Genomic DNA, 21,986 nt, shown 5'->3' on the forward strand with positions numbered 1-21,986 from the left:
TAGTTATTGTAAAAATTATAGATAAAAAATATTTATATTATAAAATTCAAAGATGCAGAAAAATAACATATTAGTATAAATTTATATTTATATTAAAATAACTTATATTTCTAAACTTTTATCTTAATAAAAAAATATGCACTAAAACTTTATATATATATATATATATATATATATATATATATATATAATGACAATAATAATAACTATTAAATTAAAAAAATAATTTCAAAATATTTAATTTTATTTTCTTCAATTTTATTTTAAATTAACAAATATATGTAAAATTAATTACACTATAACATTAATATAATATAAAAAATATTACTGATACAATATATTAAAATATATATATATATATATATATTATAAATTGATAAATTAATTAATAATTTAATTTTTTATTTATATTTTTTTGTAAATATTTATTAATTATTGAATTTTAAATGTATATTAACAACTATATTTTTTTTAAAATCTATGTCAAATTCGTGAAAAATTATTTAAAATTTGACATTTATATTTAGGTATATTGTTGTGTGTTGTGTATCTGGTATGTAAAAAAATTTTATAGATACTTTACTCAAAAAATTTATACTAATAAAAATAAAATACATATTAAGTTATAAAAAGTATATATTATTATATATAATTTATTTAAAATTATATTATTTATATTATTTACTATATAGTCTTATTATATATATATATATATATATATATTGTATATAAAATTTTTTATTTTATTTTTCTATCATTTTTTAATAAATTTTAGTTTCAAATAAAATATAATTCATATTTAAAGAATTTTTATTTATTATAAAGAAAAATAATTAAACATAATATATTAATATAATAATTAAATAGTAATAATAATAAAATTAAGAATATAAAAATATATTAATATAATATTATTATTTTACTTTTTAATTTTATTTCGTTCAGTTTTGATTGCATCTTGTTCCTGTTCAAAGATTTAACCACTCTTTAACTTATTTAAATATAACAAATATGATAATTTATTATTAAATAAGTTTATTATTTAAAAAGTGTAATTGTGTATAAATATTTTTAATTTTTAATAGAATATAATTTATATTTATTATAATTATAAATAAAAAGAATTATAACATAATATATTAATTTAATATAACAAAATTAAAAATTTATTATTAAATAACTTTATTATTTAAATATATTTTGACAACTATATTTTTAAATTATATATATATATATCGGTCTGTCAGACTTAACAGGTTTTGAAAACAACTCAGCCCTGATTTGTTTACTTAAACAGACCTTAAAAAAAGCCTAAGTCACGTTTGTTTATTAAAAAAACTAGGTCAAGTCAAGCCTAAATCAGGCCAGGCTGCAGGCTCTTGTCAGGCGGTTTGGCTTGTTTCCATCCCTAATTGTGAGCAAGATTGAAAGTTGTGGTTGAGGTTGGGGCGTTTGGAGGTAAGTTCCAACAGTTAAGATTTTGATTTTTCGTCCCTCTTCTTGATTTCTCAGTTTCTCATGGAGTTTTCAATGTGTTTAGGATAAAAATCTGTTTGGGGAGCACGTTTATCATTGATTTTGTGTTTGGGTCTTCAATTTGAGGTAAAGGGACTTTATCCTGTCTCCTTGTGTCTTTAATATGTTTATATTGATAATTAATGTAAGATAGAATGTAGGAATAGGCGTGTTTTGATATAAGATTCTTGATTGAACATTGTTCATGTGCGTGATGGAATGACTTGACTATGGTAGGGTTTCTATAAAAATTGGATGTTGGGTGTGATGTAATTGAATATGGGCCTACGTGCCATGTGTGAAAGTGAATATTGTAATGTGATTGAGATTGTGGGTGAAACTATGTGTTAGCATGCCATCACTTGATGCGAAATAATTGAATGGTTGGAAATGTACGTGAATGGTATATTGATGTTGATTGTGATTGTGTTTGAATATGTTGGAAAGCTATAAATGGTTCAGCGATACACTGGAAGTGTGGAAGATAGGGGTGATAGAAATACCTTAGGGAAGAGAGGGTGGTGGTGACACCAACAGTAAGTGTGGGTGCACCACAAGTCACACGCTCTCTTCCTGACTCATCCTGTGACCACATATGTTGTATTCATGAAGTAGGAGTTATCCGACAACTATCTATAATGGGAAACTGAGTAAGTCCCTGAGGTTGAGGGCATCAAAAAAACTGTAATCACGGATAGGGTAGTAACATAGTACATGATAAAAGTCACTATTTTATTTGGAAACTCAAAGTTTAGAAGAGTACGTCTTAAGAATCCCCCAATTAATATTATCATAAGTCTTTTCTAGGTCTAATTTAAAAGTAACATTCTTTTTTTCTCCTATTGGACTTTTGTATCATATAAAGAATTTTTTGCAAAATAATTAAGTTGTCCATAGTATCCTGACCTCGAAAGAAACTACTTTGAAAAGGCTCAATAAAGTTATTAAGAATAGGTCTTAATCTATTAACAAGTACTTTTGTAATGATTTTATAAATGACATTGCAAAGGCTAATAAGTCAGAATTCTTTAAAATTGCTAGGACAATCCACTTTTGGAATGAGAGATATAAGAGTCTCAAAGAGCTTGCTATCAAAAATGTCTTTCTCAAAAGCATCACTAACTAGTTTGTTTATATCGCTACTCACTTCATGTCAGTGTTGTTTGCAAAAGATTGCTTGAATCTCATCAGGCTTAGGAGCCTTGTAAGGTTCATATCATAGAAAGCCATGAAAACCTAGTCTTTCGTTATAGGCTACTCCAAGTTAAGAGTGTCACCATGTGTGATTGTTGGATATTATCTAAATGAAATGGTACATCTATGACATTAGACCGATAGTAAAAAAGATTCACAAAAAACCTATGAGCTTCTTCATTCAAAATAGAATCATCAAAACACCATATGTCATTAGGTAGAGTGAGACAATGAATTTTATTCCTTCTCCTTCTAATCATAGTTTAGACATAAAAAAAATAGGGTGTTACGGTCCTTCAAACTTAATTCAATTTTTTTTGGACTTTTGACACTATAAAAGTTCATCCCGTAAAAGAATTTTGTTGTACTCATATTTTAATTGTCTTTTGAGATTAGTAAAGTAAGTTGAGTCAACCCTCTCTAACCACCTTTGAATCCTTCTAATTCTAACTTTAATGTTTTTCTTGTTCTGAGTAATATTACCAAAAGTCTCATCGTTGAATATGATAGAATAATCTCTAAACCTTTGAAGCGATAAGAAGGGATATCCCTCACCTTCTTTCCAAACCTTAGAAATAACTGAAATGTAGTCTTTGTAAACTATCCAAGTTACTTGAAAGTGTAAAGGTTGGAGTCCAAGTACTTATGGAAGGCCACTACACCTTAACAAGAGGGAACTATAATTTGAGTGCAAAAGAGTAAATATTTCTGCAAAGGCTTTTGAAAAGCTTCTTAACTAAAGTAAATTTGTCACATCTCTACCTAATCTTCTTGAAAGAACTTGTTAACTATTATGATTCATATGTCAAGTGAATACGAAACTTAATAAAAAAATATTGGTTAGGCCACACTCATTAAGTCTGGTACTAGACACCAAAGTCTTATTATATGAATAAAACTCACTTTTTTGCTCATGCTACGTCTCTTAAGGTTGTCCACGTCTCTTCAATTGCACCTCCATGGACTAGAAGAATTGATATGAATACCCTTTAAAGTTATCCACATCTCTTCTCTTTCGGTTGTCGTAGTGCTGACATAAACAAAAGTGCAATGTCATTCTTTGTCTATTATCAAATTTAATGTTAATAAAATGAAAATTAATATGAGTGATCATAAGGATGAACTAATTATTTTCTTAAACAAGAACCCTTAAATCACCTGAGTATCCATTAGTCACAAGCCACTCTATGTGCATCATCATCATCCTTATTTTTTGCAACCATTACAATAGCATAATTATCTCTCTCCATGATTTTTTCATTATCATTATTATATTTATTATTTGCAATCATTTTAATTTTCATGTTTGCCCTTTGTTGTATCATTCCATCAACCGTTTCATCCGCTACCTTTGGTGCGACAATGGAGGCAATGCAATCCCTTGCATTAACTAGTGACCCTTGAACCAAACTTTTTCCACCACAAGTTGGGCCAAATCCAACTCCACAAAAATCCTAGCAAATTTTCCCCGTTCCACATTCAACGTATTATTGTCAACACGAATGATTTTGATGAATAGGAAAATGAACTTTGAAAATCAATTCAAATTTAGACCCAAAAAATGAATCTATGCATGAATCTATGCCAATGTACAAGTGATTTTGGCAAACAAAAAAACAAACTTCAAAAACCAGTTCGTAACAATGAGGTAGTGATTAAAGATCATCCAAAATCATTAATTGATTATCATCTAAAATCTATTGGGCACATCTATGATGTCAAAGTCTCCAATAAGCTTTCACAAGCCATATGCATCCTTCATTACATTGAACCCTACAGATTAAACTAACAATTTAATTACTAAGGCATCTTCCTATAACTAGCATAATTCATAAAACAATTCATCATCATCATGTACCTTTGGCTTTAGTCTATTACCTTTTCTAATTTTACATAGACAAGTTTTTGCTCTGGTAAATTCATCTTTGCTCATGGTGAGAGTGAAATTTTGACTCCTATAACCTTGTCTCTAAATGATATCATTAAAGGTTTCATCGTAAAATCACTGTCCTATAGTTTCTTTGGTGGTATTTTAGCCATAAAAACAATGTTTTCCATCAAGCTAAAAAGCAAGTCAGGGTAATACAATTTTGTTATTTTTGTTCTGCCAAAGTCACACAGTCCTTCTCCCTATTTTGGATTCTTGAAAATCCAATATTGTTCTTATTTTACCAAACATCATCGTAGGACCTTTAGAGGTTGGTTTCATCTACCAAAGGTCGATGCATAACATCTTTATAGAAGATGATGACGTGTGAAATTATTTTGATAACGTAAAACTTCTAAAAATTCCAAAATTAATTTTCTTCTCCATGTGTTTTTAATTTTGTACAATCCTTCCAAAACATGTCACAACATTGTCGTCTTTAATTTTGTCTGCGTTGCTGCTTGCAGAAACCCTCGTCATGTGATATTAGTTATTTTTTCCTAAACTTTAGGACCCTAAACTTTTAAGTGATTATCACGATTTGTAAAGTTTAGATATTGTTATTTCTATCATTAATTTTTTTTTATCAATAGAACATAATTATAATCCTTTAATTTCTTATAATTTGTATAAATTTATCATTATATATATATATATATATATATATATATCAATGATGATTTAGGTATAATTAAAATAATAAACTAAATTAATATATTTATTAGTTCAAAAAATATTCTATTTTTTAAAATATTATTATACAACAAATTATCTTTTAACAATTTGATGTATGATAAATTAATTTAGATGATACTTGGGCAGCTTACTCTCATATTCAGTATTTTTCTCTTTTGATGTTGTTAAAGAAGGCATCCATATTAGAACTAAGCGATTAATAATTAATAAATGTATTCACTTCAATTAATTTAATGCAGTTTACATAGTTACATAGTTGTGATTTGAATGAACTAAATTAATGTCTATACATGCTATTCTGTTACTAATTAATGTCTATACATGCTATTCTGTTACTAAATGAATTCTTTAGGAATAAATGAACTGCTACTGTCATCATGCAGCAAACTAGTGTTTATGTAATTTATCATAATATAAATTTAACAAAATTTTATAATAATAAAAAAATTCTTTTAATAAGTTTGATTTAACTCTAAAAGGTACAGGGTGCGGTAACATTAAAGAAAAGTAAAAAAAAAAGTGAGAATATTTACTAATGTTTGCAAACGATTAGTAAATATTTAACTCAAATTTAATATGATCTCCAAAGAGATATGTTACTTTTATTAATTCAAACGATTATGTTTAATTTAAAAATTATGTGAACAATTTTAGCACAATCTTGTACAAATTTTAACATGATTGCATATATAATTTATGATCTTGTACAATTTTTAACATGATCACATGTATAATTTTGTAATTTTTTACCTTTTTTATTATTATTATTTTTCTTTAAAATAAATTTTTTTAGCATTGATTTTTTTATACACTTATGTGAATACAAATAGAATAGAACTGCTCAAATTCTAATTTTTCATGTACAAGAACACCAATCCTTTGAATTTTCTATCAATTTCCAAGAGAAATAATTACTAGTTTTAGAAAGAAAAAAAAATAGTCTAAATATCCACAGAAACTATGAATGAATAAGCTCCACATGCTTGTACGAAAAAGATAAGGCCTAAACCTAACATAACCTTATAAAATTGCACAGTCCCTCCCCCTCTCTCCCTTGCACAAAAGTGCACAGTTTTGAAATATTTGTTTTTGAAAAGAAAAACTAAATTTATTTTTGTTTCATCTAATATAAATAAAAAAACATGTAATAAAAAATTATAAAATTTAATATAACTTAATAAATTGATATTTTTAATATTATAATTTTAATAAAAATTACTATTTTTATTATATTTTTTACATATTAAAAAACATATTCATTATTATAATTTTTAATATTTAAATTATATTAAAGTAATTAATTCTGTTAACTATATTATATTTAAAAAAGTGATAACATACGTTATTATATTCCAATAAAACATATGTACTTGTGCTTAACATATTTAAGAGTGTTCCGCTTCACCCGTTTCAACTATCTTCATATCTGAAACTGAAACATGTTCAGTGGTCCTTCTTCCCCACCCAAATGGTCTGCTCCATTCTGTGCCTGCGGAGTCGACCCTAAAACTTGTACGATCTGTTTATATAAAGTTTTATGTCTATAAACCATCCTAATTACTAAATAAAATTTATTGATATTTCTCATGTTTTTAAGATTTTATATGTATATATAACCCTTTTTTTAAGTAAAAAGAGGATTGTTAAAAGATTTATAAAAAAATTGAATGATAACAATAATAATGAAAAAAAATTAAATAGTATTTAATTATGTTCATGTATTCTATAAATATATATTATGTTAGTTATAATGTATATAAATAAATTATTGAATGATGAAAGAGTAGTTGTAATGGTAAGTTTAGAAGCATCTTACATTCTTTCCCATGCTAACAAAAAAGATTTGAATAGTGTAAGGCATTAATTGATGGTTGAATTGTATATCTCTAAACTTATGGAAATAATTAAAGGTAATTAATAATGCAGGTTTGATAACTTGCTGTCTACCGTGCATCACCTTTGGCCAAATCGCAGAAGTTGTGGATGAAGGGCGTAGCTGTAAGATCGATGAATAAAAGAAAATATTGATACTAATTTAGTTTGATATGTGATAGCTAATATCTTTGATGGGTTTGAACAGCTTGCGTTGGACAAGGGTGTGCCTATGGGTTACTCATGTTGGTTGCGTGTCACTGGCTCTACTCGTGCCTTTACAGAGAGAAACTGAGGGCAAAGTTTGGGTTACCAGCAGAACCTTGTTGTGATTGCTGTGTTCATTGCTGCTGCGATGTTTGTGGCTTATGCCAAGAACATGCCGAGCTTAAAGCAAGAGGCTTTCACCCTTCCAAAGGTATATATACCCTACATCTTTATATTTTATCACATTTTTCACAAGAAAAGTTGCATGACGACTCCTTCATATTTTGTTTATATCTTTTGTACAAAAATAGAATAATAAAATCCAGATTCTAACGATATTGCACAAAAATATTTGCAGGTTGGATTGGGCCATCAAATGCTCCTCCTCCAATGCCTCCTTCTATGATTAGATGATCCATCTGCCTCGACCCAGAATTAACAACAAAATCGTGTTATCATACTGGTCTCTGTTTTTCTTCCTGCAACTCTGTTGAAAGTGTTGTCCTTGCTCATGAACTTTATGAGATATATTTGAATTGAGATGATGAATATTATCATAAATTTCCTAGCGTTTGCTCTTCCAATTGTTTCAATTGATCTTAAATTAGCAGTGTTAAACAAATTTATATTAAGAAAAATGTAAGGTATCCTGAATACCTTTATCAAAAATTTTGCTGGAATGTTATGGCAATTATTGTATTGAATAATCTTTGACGAGTAAGTGAAACTTTTATCTAATAATTTGTAAAATTTTGGCTGTTTGGTCTGTACATTACTACTCTTATTTTATATATTTGATTTATTTAAAAAGTGTGATTCAACTGATATGCTATACAGGTAACTAATAACTAAAGTGCATTAATAAAACAAGCCTGAAATACTAATATCAGTAAGAAATTGTTTATTGCACATTAACTTGTATTAATTTAATTACAAATTAAATTGCTAATGAGTTGGATTAAATACATAAAATTTTATATGATTTTAAATGCAATTTATACTTATTGCATTTCTTTAATTTAATGTACAATTATCTTTTTAAAAGAAATAAACTAATGTCATTAATTTCATATCTATATAACCAATGAGAAGTTAATTTAAGATATACATGTATGATTTTCTCAGATAAGATCTTATATTTGAGTTTCTTATATAATTTCTTTTTCTATATAAAGAGTTAATATATTTTAGTATATTATAAATATTTTAAATTTAAATAAAATCATCTCTTATAAAAATACCTATAATCTTAAACTAATTTTTGTATAATTATTAATGTTTAATTTATTTAAAATTGACATGTCCGCCCCTCAAATTGACATAAGAGCGCAGTTTCCATAGAACTTTCTCAAAAAAACCCTAAGAATCATAATAAAGAAGCGTCAATGTCATCGCAACTTAGAGGACAGGTATTGCTAACTGATGAAATCTCAGCTAATGCTTCCAAGAGCTCCCACAACTCGCATCCTTCCAATCCTTCAGTGGAGGTGGAGAAGTGAATGGTTGCTACAAATTGTGATGATGAGGTAATGGCATCGAAGTTACTAGACATTGGCAAGAAGGTTGGTTTGGTTGTACATGGGAATGATGAGCAGGTTCGAGAGAAATTGATTGAGATGGAGGTACGTGATAGAACGATTGCGAAAGAATATGGGGTTCGCTTTGATACTAAATGAAGATTGGCTCATTTAATTGTAGAGGGTTGGGGAGTGCAGTAAAACAAAAGAAGGTGTGTGAGATTGTTCGCTCTGAAGGTCTGGAGTTTTTGGCGATTCAGGAAACAAAACTTGAAATATGTAATAGTAATTTATGTACGCATTTGTGGGGTTCTGTGAATTTTGATTGGTGTGCCTTGCCTTCCATTGGCAGAAGTGGGGGTATGCTTTCACTTTGGGATACTTCCAAATGTAAAATACTTTTCTCCTTTTCTGGTACTGAATTCCTGGGTGTTTGCTTGCAGGCATTGGCTACTGAAAACCTATGTGTTGTGGTGAATGTCTATGCATCGTGTAGACTAAGTGAGAAGAGAAAGTTATGGGATGATTTGCTCATGACAAGAAGGGGTCTTGGCAAATTTATGTGGTGTATATTGGGTGACTTCAATGCTGTGAGACAAGTGACAGAGAGGAAGGGTTGTCAGGCAGACTATGGTATCTCTGAAATGGAGGGCTTCAATTCTTTCATTCAGGAAATGGAACTTGTGGATCTTCCACTTGTGGGTAAAAAATTTACATGGATAAAAGGGGATGCTTTTATGATGAGCAGGCTGGAGAGTCCTTGTTTCTAGTTCCTGGCTTGATTACTGGGGAGATGGTTTTATTCAGGTTCTGAGCAGAGATGTGTCTGATCATTGTCCTATTATTCTTAAGCACAAAGTGGTTAACTGGGGTCTGAAGCCGTTTCGATTTAATAATTGTTGGCTGACTCATAAAGAAGTTGTGGAGGTGCTAGCTAGAGGTTAAGGAATGTTAAGATTGCATTGAAAAAAATGGAATATTGAGGTATTTGGAAATGTTGATAAGGTGATCTCTGATTTGACAACTGAGTTGAGCTTGATTGATGATAAAAATTCTGTGATAGAACTTTTCAATGTGGAGAAGAAGCGTCAACAAATATTGGTGGGTGATATTTGGAAGGCTAGGAAGAATAGAGAGAGTCTCATAGCCCAAAAAGCTCAGGTGAAATGGGGGAAAGAGGGTGATTTAAATACAAAGTTCTTTCATTTATGTGTTAATGGGAGGCGGCGATGAAATAATATACATGCGCTCCAAATTGGAGAGAGATGTGTCGAAGCGGTTAATGAGATTAAAACAGGTGTGGTGTCCTATTTTGCGGCTCATTTTAGTAGTAGAAGTTGGCTTCGACCTACTATTGATATTAATAATTTACCAAGAGTCTCTGTTCTACAGAATGAGGAGCTTGTTAATGCTTTTTCGAAGGAGGAAGTGGGAAAGATGATTTTGGAGTGTGAGGGTGATAAAAGTCTGGGGCCTGATGGTTTCAATTTTGTGTTCCTTAAGAGGTTTTGGGGAGTGATCAAGGAAGAAGTGATGGGTATGCTTACTGAATTTTGTAGAAATAGGAAGCTACCTAGGTCTTTATTATTTTATTTTGTAGCACTTGTGCCAAAAGTGTCTTGCCCATAACAGCTATCTGATTTTCGGCCTATCTCATTATTAGGTTGTCTTTATAAGATTGTTTTCAAGCTTTTGGCAAATAGGTTGAAAGGAGTTTTGGATTCAATAATTTTAGAAGAACAATCAGCCTTTATCCCGGGAAGGAACATGTTAGATAGTTTACTTGTGGCTAATGAAGCAGTTGATTATGTGCGGAGGTATAATAAGAGGTGTTTTGTGTTAAAGCTTGATTATGAGAAGGCGTATGATTCGATAGAGTGGGGATATCTTTTGTTTATGTTACGTAACTTTGGATTTTCAGACAAATGGGTCAGTTGGATGGAAGCTTGTGTGTGTGGGGGAAGCCTATCAGCTTTGATTAATGGTTGTCCTACATTGGAGGTTCATATTGAGTGGGGCCTAAAACAGGGGGATCCTCTTACCTCTTTTCTTTTTCTTGTGGCAGCGGAAGGGTTAGGAGTTCTTATGCGAAAGGCAGTGACTTGTGGGTTGTTCTCTGGTGTGACGATTGGGGAAGGGGGACCAGATATTTCTTTGCTGCAGTTTGCGGATGACACATTGATTATGGGAGAGGCTTCGGTGCAGAATTTGTGGACTTTGAAAGCAGTATTGTGTAGCTTTGAATTAATGTCAGGTATGAAAATTAACTTCCATAAATATTTTGTATTGGGGATTAACACTGGTGATAACTTTGAAAACTTGGCTGCGGAGTTTCTACATTGTAAAATTAGTAGTTTCCCATTAAAGTATCTCGGGTTACAGTTAGGTGTTAACCCGAGAAAGCCTAGTGCATGGAAGGGTATGTTAAAGGCTCTTAAAAAGCGGTTAGCGTCATGGAAGCATAGGTATTTATCGATTGGAGGTAGGGTGACTTTGATTAATGTCATTCTTAATTCTATGCCATTGCACTCGTTATCCTTTTTTAAGGTGCCGAAGTCGGTAATAAAGGAAATTATCACTATCCAACGGAATTTTTTATGGAAGGGTGTTAAGGATGGATCTAAAATCTCCTGGGTGAAATGGAAAACTGTATGTAGACCGCGGAAGAATGGTGGCATGGGCATTAAGAATGTGCAGTGGTTTAATTGGGCGCTTCTTGGTAAATGGTTGTGGCGAGGTGTTAACTGTTCTAGTTGTGGGTGCGGGTGTTGGAATCTAGATATGAAAGATTAGCTTCTTCTCTTTAGCGTTCATCAGTTCACAACAGATGTTCTGTGTGGTGGCGTGATTTGCTGGAGGTTATTCATCAAGGGAATTCATGGCTGAATGAGAAGTTTGATAGAAGTGTGGGTGTAGGTTTACACACTCTTTTTTGGAGAGATAAGTGGGTAGGAGGGGTGCGATTGTGTGAAACATTTCCGCGATAATTTGCAGTAGCGAGAAATGCTGAATCACGTGTATTGGAGAATGGTTTTCATGATGGCACTAGATGGGTTTGGAATGTTAGTTGGCGAAGAGGACTCTTTCAACATGAGATCTCGAGCTTTAATCTTTTGTTGGAGCTTGTGGATGGAGTTTCTATTAAGTTACTACAAGAAGATAAATGGGTATGGAGGGCAGATTCTTCAGGTTGTTATTCAGTGCAATCTGTGTATATATGACTATTTGAACTTTTTGATGGTCCTAATAGTGTAGATCAGTGTACGGCAGATGCCTTGCAAAGGCTATGGAGAGGGAAAGTCCCTCTTAAGTGTCTGGTTTTTTCTTAGCAATTGTTGTTGAATGCATTTCCTTGTAAATGTTTACTGATTGATCGTGGTATTCAAATTGATGATATAACTTGTTGTTTCTGTCATGGTTTGGAGGAACTTCCAACTCATTTATTTTTAACGTACTCAGTTTCATCTCAAATCTGGTACTTTACTGCGCGTTGGCTTGGATTCTCACTGGTTTTGCCTTCAAATTTATCGACTCACTTGCTTTCTTGGGTTGGTGTTGGTTGTAGTAAAAGAGAAGGAATATACTTATTAATTATTTGGGTAAGTACAGTGTGGTCTTTGTGGTTGCATAGAAATATAATTATATTTTCCAATGGTGTTTTGGATGAGAGGGAAGTCCTAGATTCTATTATTCTGAGATCCTGGAAATGGTTATCACTTGTTAGTAAGGGAGAAGCTATTATGTTAGCTGATTGGTATTTGAACTCACGAAATTGTATCTGTCTTAATTTTGCATAAGTATATTTTTGCTTTTTATTTCTCTGAGTAAGTAATTTTTTGTGTATATGGGTTTTGAGTTCCCCTTAAACTCTTTTTAATAAGATTTGTTTTGCCTATTAAAAAAATAAAATAAAATTTTGAGAGTTTATAACATTTAATTAGAGTCATTAAAATGAATTTACTCAGATAAGCCGCTCCAATATCAAATTTAGGGTTTAGATTCTAAATTTTGAGCCCAAATTGAATTAGGATCTTCTAACCTTGATCCAATCAAACTCAATATGCATTAAGCCCGTAAAATTTTATACAAAGTTTAAAAAATTGGGCTTTATCAAACTCGATACTATTTTTGCTAGTTCAAATTTATTTTGATTTTTTTCTCTTACATGTTAAAACTTGCTATTTACAATAGATTGACTTAAATGAATCAAGTATTCTATTTTTTTTTAATCTTTACATTTAATATTTATATTCAACTCAATTTAGATTAGTCAAATATTTAATATAATATTTAGATATCAATAAAATTAAATTAAAAATATATATTTAATGAATTATAATTATTTTACGAGCAAGCAAAAATTTTATTTTCTACAATTTAATTATAAGACATATACGTTGTACTAAAATCTATCCTTAAATTGTGTTATGCCAGAGGCGAGAAATTATAGATAAGTTATATATATATGGAATGATTAAAAGAATCTTATATCTTTTATGCATCAAATATTAAAAAAAACTAAACTAAACAATCTGTCAAAAGTGAAGAAAATAAATAAAATGAGACTAGTATATAAAAAGGAAACTTCTTTTTTTCTTTTATTATATATATATATATATATATATATATATATATATATATATATATATATATATATATATATGGACAAAGATTGTTGATATCATGGTTTTTTATATTTTTAAAAATTTTCACATGCTAATCGATACCTTAAATATGAAAAAGATATTAAATAACTATAAAAATAATTAAAAATATATAATAAAAAAATCAAGGAAAGAAAGAATCCCAATTACTAACTTTAACGTCCAAACTAGATAATATATTCTAGGAAGTTAATAATTAGCACATAAAAAATTAAAAAAAAATTAATGCCTTAAATGGCAGTTTATTAACAATACACATGATAACGTATGTTATCACTTTTTTAAATTTATTTATTTATTTATTTATTCATCTTTCTACTTATAGTCCATACACTAAATGCTATATTTTAATTGAGTAATAATTTAAAATTTTCCTTTACATATTCTTATTTATTAAATAAAATATTAAATGCCTTATATTTTTAAATATTAAATAAATTTATTTTATTATTTAATATATTTTTTTAAGTTACTAGTGGATTAATAACAAGATATTGTATGAAGTTACAACATTATTTTTAATTAAAATAGAATTTAATTGAAATGAAATTATATAATAAATTGTCAAATTAATGAAAATAATTAATTTTTGGGTCATACTTATCATGTATTCTATGTATTTAAGAGTGTTAAAATTTTTACACTGATAATGTACCAAAATTTAACTTATTAAAACAAATGTGTTTATGTGAAGGGTTTTACTAAACAGTAAACATATTGGGAATTTTTTTTATATAGATTACATGTATTTTTGTTTAGTTTTTTAAATTTCTACGACATTGATTATGCTACTCTTTCAATGAGACTTTTTCCATACACAAAATTTAAATTCCAAACCTTAATTATACAAAATTAAACATAAATTATCTAAACTAATTAACTGTTAATAAGTCAGGAGATTTTACATTAAATATTTTAAAACTTCACACTAGTTTTTTATTATTTAAAATATATAAAATAATTTTATATTCTTTATATAATAATAACAATTTTTTACTTCATGCGACCGGTGAATAAGTGAAAAAGTCAAATAAAAAGTTTCAAATTTAAAAATATTATATTAAATATAAAAAATTTTACATGATAACTTTTTTTTATTCCTTATCTAATATACCTAATATAAATAGAAAACTTAATATAATAAATGAATATTTTATTAAACATTTTATATTTTAATTTTCTAATATTTTACCCTTAGTATTGCTCGTTTTCCATATAGTCAAAAAAAAATTCTTTTTACATGGAAGTGTAATAACTACTCTGACAACTCTAATTAAATTATTATAGATGTAGCCCTAAATATATTCAAAATGTTAATTTATGCATTTAATTTGTGCAAACATTTTTTTTCTATAAAAGAATCCGTTTAGTGTGTGTAATCGTTCACATTTTGCTTTCGCTTTCTGATTGCTGTCCTAAACAATCACCATGGTTAACACTCATGATTACAACATTATGAACATTAGCTATCTGCTTGCTACATTCCAATATGGGCAATCCCCTCAGCAAAACACTATTGCATGCAAATTGTGCAACCAAGTTGTAACCAACTTCCCAGCTTTCATTTCCCATATTGAGTCTCACTTAGGTCAAGAAAACAATAGCATGAGAGGATTGTTTTCACAAAACAATGCCAACTCTCATAGAGAAATGATTCCTAGTCCGCTGCAACCCAGTATTCCTAGGCCAATGATGATGCAAGAAACAAGAACCTTTGTTAACAACAGGTTTTTCCAGGCACCACAACCTCAACCTATGTTGATGCCTCCACCAACCACAAACTCATTTTCATATGCTACCCAACACCGGGTGGTTGCTAATGCTTCTCAGCCAGTTCAGCCTCTCCAACGTCCAACACAGGTTGTTCCATCTGCTGGGAACAACCTTGCTCTAAGGCCACTGTTGCCAGCTCCACCAGTTCCTCAAATGGAGATGAAGGTTTCTCCAATTGATGGAACTAAGCCACTCATCAACATGCTCGAGAAACCCATCAATAACACTAGTGTTAATTCGCCTAACATTGTTGGCGAGCCAGTGGATCTTGCTTTAAGGCTCTAGAGTTTTGAAGGGTTGCTCCTTTTGTTTAAAATCATGAGTAACATGATGCTGGCTGTGAAAACAATCATTTCGTATATGTAATGTTTCAGCTTCAATAATACTATGTGTTCGCTTATGAATTGGTGTCTTTACGCTGAGTCATGAGTGAAAGGCCTAAAGATCGAGTTTAATTAATGATCCTAAGAAAAAGTTATAAAAAAATGTTTGATTGAGTTTTAATTAATGAAATTTTATGTTGATTTTTCTTTTTATTCTAGTCAATTTTTTTCTTTTATTTAACTAAGATTTTAGATTGTGGCCACGATCATACCCGAGATGTGGTGATACAGGAAAATACAACTCACAAAAAACACAGGGTATTTGCAGTTACGGTTAAGAGGTTATTCTAAATTTGAAATTCATGATTATTATTTGGTTTAAAGACGTTAACGATAGAAAGAATGAGAAACAAACATTAAAAAATAAAAATGTCAATTGAGTTTTTTTATTGTTTAGAAATTTTTTATGTTTGATTTGGGTTTTACTTATGAATCTTAATGATACAGTTATGATGCGTGCTGGAAATCGATACAAACATGTGCATCGACACAGTTAGGGTATTTGCCATTACGGCTTAGATAAAGACCAAATTTTTTGAAATTTAAGTTTTCTATGGTTGATTTTTTTTTTCCATGTTCAATTTCAATTTTTAAACTGTGATTTTGTCTTTTCCACCAGTGGCCCTTTTTCCTTTTTTATTTAAGATTTTAAATTGTAGTAACAATCACAATTAAGGTGTTATATAGGGAAAATGCAACTCAAAAAATATTGAGACACAGTTCTAAATTTGAAATCTAAATTTATCATCTGATGTGAAGATGGCAGTCATAGAAAGAAAGAATGAGAGAGAATCGCGTAACATAAAGGCTCTTTGTTTTTCTGTTTTTAAAATTACTCTTTTTTAAAGATTAAAAAAATAACACTTATTTATTAAGATGAGTTCTTAAAAATTAATTTTGAAAATATTTTTTATTTTCAATTTTTAAAACTAAAAAAACAAAAATAAGTTTCTCATCTTAAAAATAATTTTAAAAAATAAATTAATAAACAATTTTTATTTTTATTTTTATTTTTTCTTAAAAAATATTTTTATTTTAAAATAATTTTTTAAAAATCAAAAATCAAAACAAAAACAAGCCTTATGAACGTCAACTTGAGTTTCGAATTTTTCATAAACGAGTGTGTTAGTAACTTCGGCTTAGGCCTAGATTTTGAAATCCATGGTTCATGTTTTACCTTAAAAACGTAACTGATACTGATAATAAAAAAAATTATAAAAATAAAAATGATAGTTCAAGAATTTTATTAATGAATGGTTCATGTGTGAAATCTTTTTCATATAGTCTTAATTTTCTTTTATTTATTATTTTAAATTATATAATAGCAATCATAATTTAGATGTTATGACACTCACTCGAGGCATTTGAAATTATGATCAAGCTGAGGTTGAAATTTTGAAATTAATGGTTCCCACTTAGGTTAAAGATCAATGTTAGTGATACAAAGAATGAATTAAAAAAATAGTAAGAATGTCAATGATTATTGAAATTTTTTACGTGAAATTTCCCTTTTTTTTAAATAGAAAATATTGATTTACACTTCTATTCAAGGTTTTAGATTATAATTATAGTTACAATTGAGGTGAGATAGGGTGAACTAATACAAAGATATGCATGTTGTAAATAGAGGATATATGTAATTACGACCAAGATACAAACCTCAATTTGAAATGGTTCATGTTTTAACTATGTTATTAATACAAAATAAAGGGATTTATTATTAGATGTCTGTTATGGTACCTTAAACTTTTTTTATTAGTATCTTACTCAAAATTTATATCAATAAAAAAATACTTAAAAAAATATTATTATATATAATTTTAAATATATTATTTATTATATTTTTCTATTATATATATTAGATATTAAATTTTTTATTATTTTTTAGTTTTAAATAAATTATAATTCATATTTAAATAATTTTTATTTATTATAAATAAAAATAATTATAATATAATATATTAATATAATAATTAAATATTAATAATAATAAAATTAAGAATATAAAAAATATATTAATATAATATTATTATTTTATTTTAAATTTTAATTTATTTAATTTAATTGCATCTTAATTTCATTTAAAAACCTAAAATTTTTTTAACATATTCAAATATAATAAATATAATAATATTAAAAAAATTTATAATTTAAACACATATTTAAATATTATTAATTAAAATTTTTCACATACGATATTCTAAAAATATTTTTAAAAATATTACAGAATTTACCTTATTATTATTGATTTTTCATTTGTGATTTGTTTACACTTATATTCAATGTTTTAAATAAAAGAAATTAAAAATGCAGTCGCAATTGAGATGTGCATGGGATGTGCAATTTGCATGGAAGATATTTGCAATTATGACTAACATGCGCATGCGCGCGGAACAAAATTTGAAATTAGTTATACATGATTATGATGGGGTAAAATGTTAATGATAAAATTAATTTCTACTTAACCATCTCTCAACTCTATTTATTGCTCAAAGTTGTGAAAGAAAACCAAAATTAACTTTTTAATTCATGACAGTATTCCATTGTTACATGCGGACAATTGTGAGAAAAATATGTAGCTTCTGTAGAGTCACATTGTCCAATTAAATAAATTTATCAATAAATGTTTATAAAACAAGAAATAAATTAACTTAAAATTTTTTATAAATTAAAATTAACTTATATTTTCATCCTTCTTTCAAGAAACTCTTCTTTATTTACTGAGAATGCAGCAAGTGAAATAATTTAGTCTAAGAAATTTATTTAAAAAATAACTTTATCCTTTGAATATACCACCATTTTGAGAGGGTTAAATCTAAAATATTTGAAACAAATTAACAAACCATTCATTTAGTTTAAGCTTTCTAATCATGGATAAGTTTTAATTAGACAGTCTCAGGCATTATTTTCTTAAAAAGTTTGGAAGTTCTCGTTTCTTAAAAAAGAGAGGTTAAGTCAAATAATTTTAGAAAATATTAAAATTTAATTTTGATAAACTGTTAGTATATTTTTTATAGTATTAATTAATTAAAAAATACGTTAAATATGACTTCAAAATTATTATTATAAAAATTCATTATTTTATTGATATAATAATCTACCATTAAATGACAGTATAAAAAATTATATTTTTAATCAAAGTCTAAAAATTATACCATTTTATTATATTTTTAAAACTGAATCTGATGCAATGTTTTGTAAACGCTCTTGACCGTAATAAAAAATAGTGATGTGTGATTGTGGGCCTAAATATGCAAAATTGTAACAACTAAGGTAATGAAAACTTCTATACATTTAATAATTAAATTCAATATACAGTTGAAAATTCGACTACTATCTCATCTATTCAACGTCAAGAGAAATTAGCCTTTTTTAAATAAATAAAATAATTTATTTAAAACATAATTAGTTTACATATCGTGCATTAAATGCTAATGTTAATTATTTCTTATGTTTTGTTAATATAGCAAAGTACATTAATTACCTTGAAAAAGAAACTTTGAAAAATTGCATCAGTTAAGATTAAATTGATTAATTAAGATTCTTTTGCAGTCTTAATGGCAGCACAGCAGCTGCTAGATGCAGTTAACGGAATTAATTTTTTCAATGTAACTTAAGGATAAAAAATCATAAATAATATATTTAATTGTTTCTTTTTAAAAAAATTGAAATTCAATATCAATTCCTTTTGCAAAATTTAATAGTGATTTGGTTTAAATTCATTGGTTGATTATGTTTTGTATTTATTTTAAATATTATACATAATTAATTTTAGACATAATATTTCCTTTTAAGTAAGGGTATACTAATAAGTATCTTAAAAATAATTATTAAATAATTGATAAATAGTTTATTAAAAATCATGGTAAGATAGTTAATTCTTTTAATATTCTTCATTTTTTAATAATACTCTACCAATAATTATTAATAACGATAGAAATAAGTTACGCCACTCATTTGAAGTTAGTTTAAGACTTTTCTTAAAAAGTCTATTCAATTTAAAACAGAAGAAAAAAAAATTTCTCCTTTTAGTTTCTAAATTTCTAAAGGAGGCTTAAGATCTGCACTTTAATTTGTTATTTTGTAAAATTTATTCACGTGAGTCCCTTTTTGAACATTATCTTTTATTATCATTTTATATAAAAAAAATTAAAATAAATATTATTTTATAAAACTATTAAAATAAAAAAAATTATATGATTAATACTTATTATAATTTGAAGGACTAAAATAAAAATTAAAAAAATTGAATTATAAAAAATATTTGAAATATAATTACTCAAGTTATTCAAGTAAACATAAATTATATAACATTATATTAAAGTTTTTTATATAATATTTTGAAATTATATAGTTATTAAATTTAAACATGTAAATTGTTGATTTACATATAATTTTAGACTTATTAGCTTATTTAGAAATAATATTTCCTATTTAAATTACTTTATAGAAAAAAATAAACTTCTAAAAGACTAAATCCTTAAAACAACACACGTCAAGTAGATTAGTCAAGGATAGAAATTTAATTTTTAAAATAATTGTTAACATACATGGTAAAAGAAAAGTAATAAATACATCTTATGGAGTATTAAAAATTACTTCAGAAAAATGTATTAAATGAATTTTGAGTTTTCAATATAATAAATACTTATTTTAAAATAAAAAATTATATTTTAATTTCATATCATGTGGTTATGGGTGCAAAATAATTAATTAAATAGTTTTTATGTTTTAAATTGTTTACTCTCTCCATTTTTAAAACACCATTTTAGAAAAAAGAATGTTTCTTTTTATGTGTCCTTTTAAAAGTTTAAATACGTTTATTATTATTTTACATTATACTTTTACCTTTTCAAAATTCTTTACATTACACATTTAATTAAATAATTAATTATAAAAAAGAATAATGTCAAAAAATTTGTAATAATTTTTAAATAGATTAAGATATTAATTTATTTTCTTAAATTGTATAAAATTTTATTTATTTAAAAAATTATTTTTCTATTAGAGGAGGACATAACTACATTTATTAGGAATTAAATTTAAAATTACAAATTAAAATAGAATAATACTATACTAATTAATTTACGTGTTTGATGATGAAATATTAATTTTATTAATCTTGCTATAAGGATAAAAATTTAAAAATTTATTAAAAACTATATTAATTTTATAAATATATATATATATATGCTCTTTTAATACATATTATTTATTGATATTTCAATCATTATTTCATATTAACAGACCTGTCAACATATTTCTCACATTTTAAATGTTAAAAAAATATTAATTATTCACTTTTAACCAAGTCCCTATTTAAAAACACTTTTTTATTTTTAAAAATAAAATTTAATACAAATTTGTATTGAATTTTATTTTTAAAAATAGAAAAAAAAATTTAAAATAAAAATCAAACATATTCTAATTCAGTTATTTTGAAATAATGAAACTAATGTCATTTCAGCAATTTTTATTCCAAATAATTTGTTTATTTTGTTTAACATTGTGTTAGCTTCTTCCGCAAACTATTACTTAATAAGATATGAGGCATGGATAATACTGACTCCTAAAGAATACTTTTTAGTTTTTTTATTTTTTTAATTTGGTTCTGTACAATCATGTACCTTAGAAAATGTTAATTTAATATATGTGTTTTGTCATGAATTTACAGACAAATTTAGAAAAAAAACAGAAAAAAAAAATCATCTCTAAATTGAAAGATGAAAATGTTTAAATATTTATGATCTCAAATTTAAATTAAAGATAAATAATATTTACCTTTCTCAAGGTCTAGCAATGTGGTACTCTTGTTCATTTTTACCTTAAAACTAGATACCCTACTCTTTCCCCATCTCAGTTGATTTTACATAAAATATGCTAACAAAATATTTTAATTTAATCTAGCTTAATTGATGAAAATTAAAATAAAAATGGAAACGCTTGGCAGAAAAGGACCTTAAGCAAGAAGAAAGACTTGGCTCACGAATCTCTCTGAAGCCAACACGTGAGCATGACCAAACATAAATATGGTAAATGAGACAGTGGAAAAATGCCTATTTTCATGATATTCTTTGTTTTTAATTTGTTGTGGGTTCTCGTATAGATTGAAAAAAAAAAATGCAGTAATCTTAGTGAGCATGATCAAAAGGGTTGTGGTATAACAAATTAAAACCAAGATAAGAAACCTGGAAATTCAGTGAGTCAAAAATTGGTAAAACAAAATACTTGTGTGATG

General features: G+C 27.1%; 1 protein-coding gene across 1 annotated transcript; it reads left to right on the plus strand.

Annotated features, from left to right (window-relative positions):
* Positions 1-6,771: 6,771 nt before the first annotated feature.
* On the plus strand, positions 6,772-7,825 carry LOC113871692 (cell number regulator 9-like). The gene is made up of 4 exons (XM_027508791.1): positions 6,772-6,844; positions 7,259-7,330; positions 7,413-7,622; positions 7,770-7,825. The coding sequence occupies exons 1-4, from the start codon at positions 6,772-6,774 to the stop codon at positions 7,823-7,825; spliced, it is 411 nt and encodes a 136-aa protein (XP_027364592.1).
* Positions 7,826-21,986: the final 14,161 nt, after the last annotated feature.

Source organism: Abrus precatorius, unplaced genomic scaffold (genome assembly GCF_003935025.1).
Source record: "Abrus precatorius isolate BTA unplaced genomic scaffold, Abrus_2018 Scaffold7, whole genome shotgun sequence".
NCBI lineage: Eukaryota > Viridiplantae > Streptophyta > Magnoliopsida > Fabales > Fabaceae > Abrus > Abrus precatorius.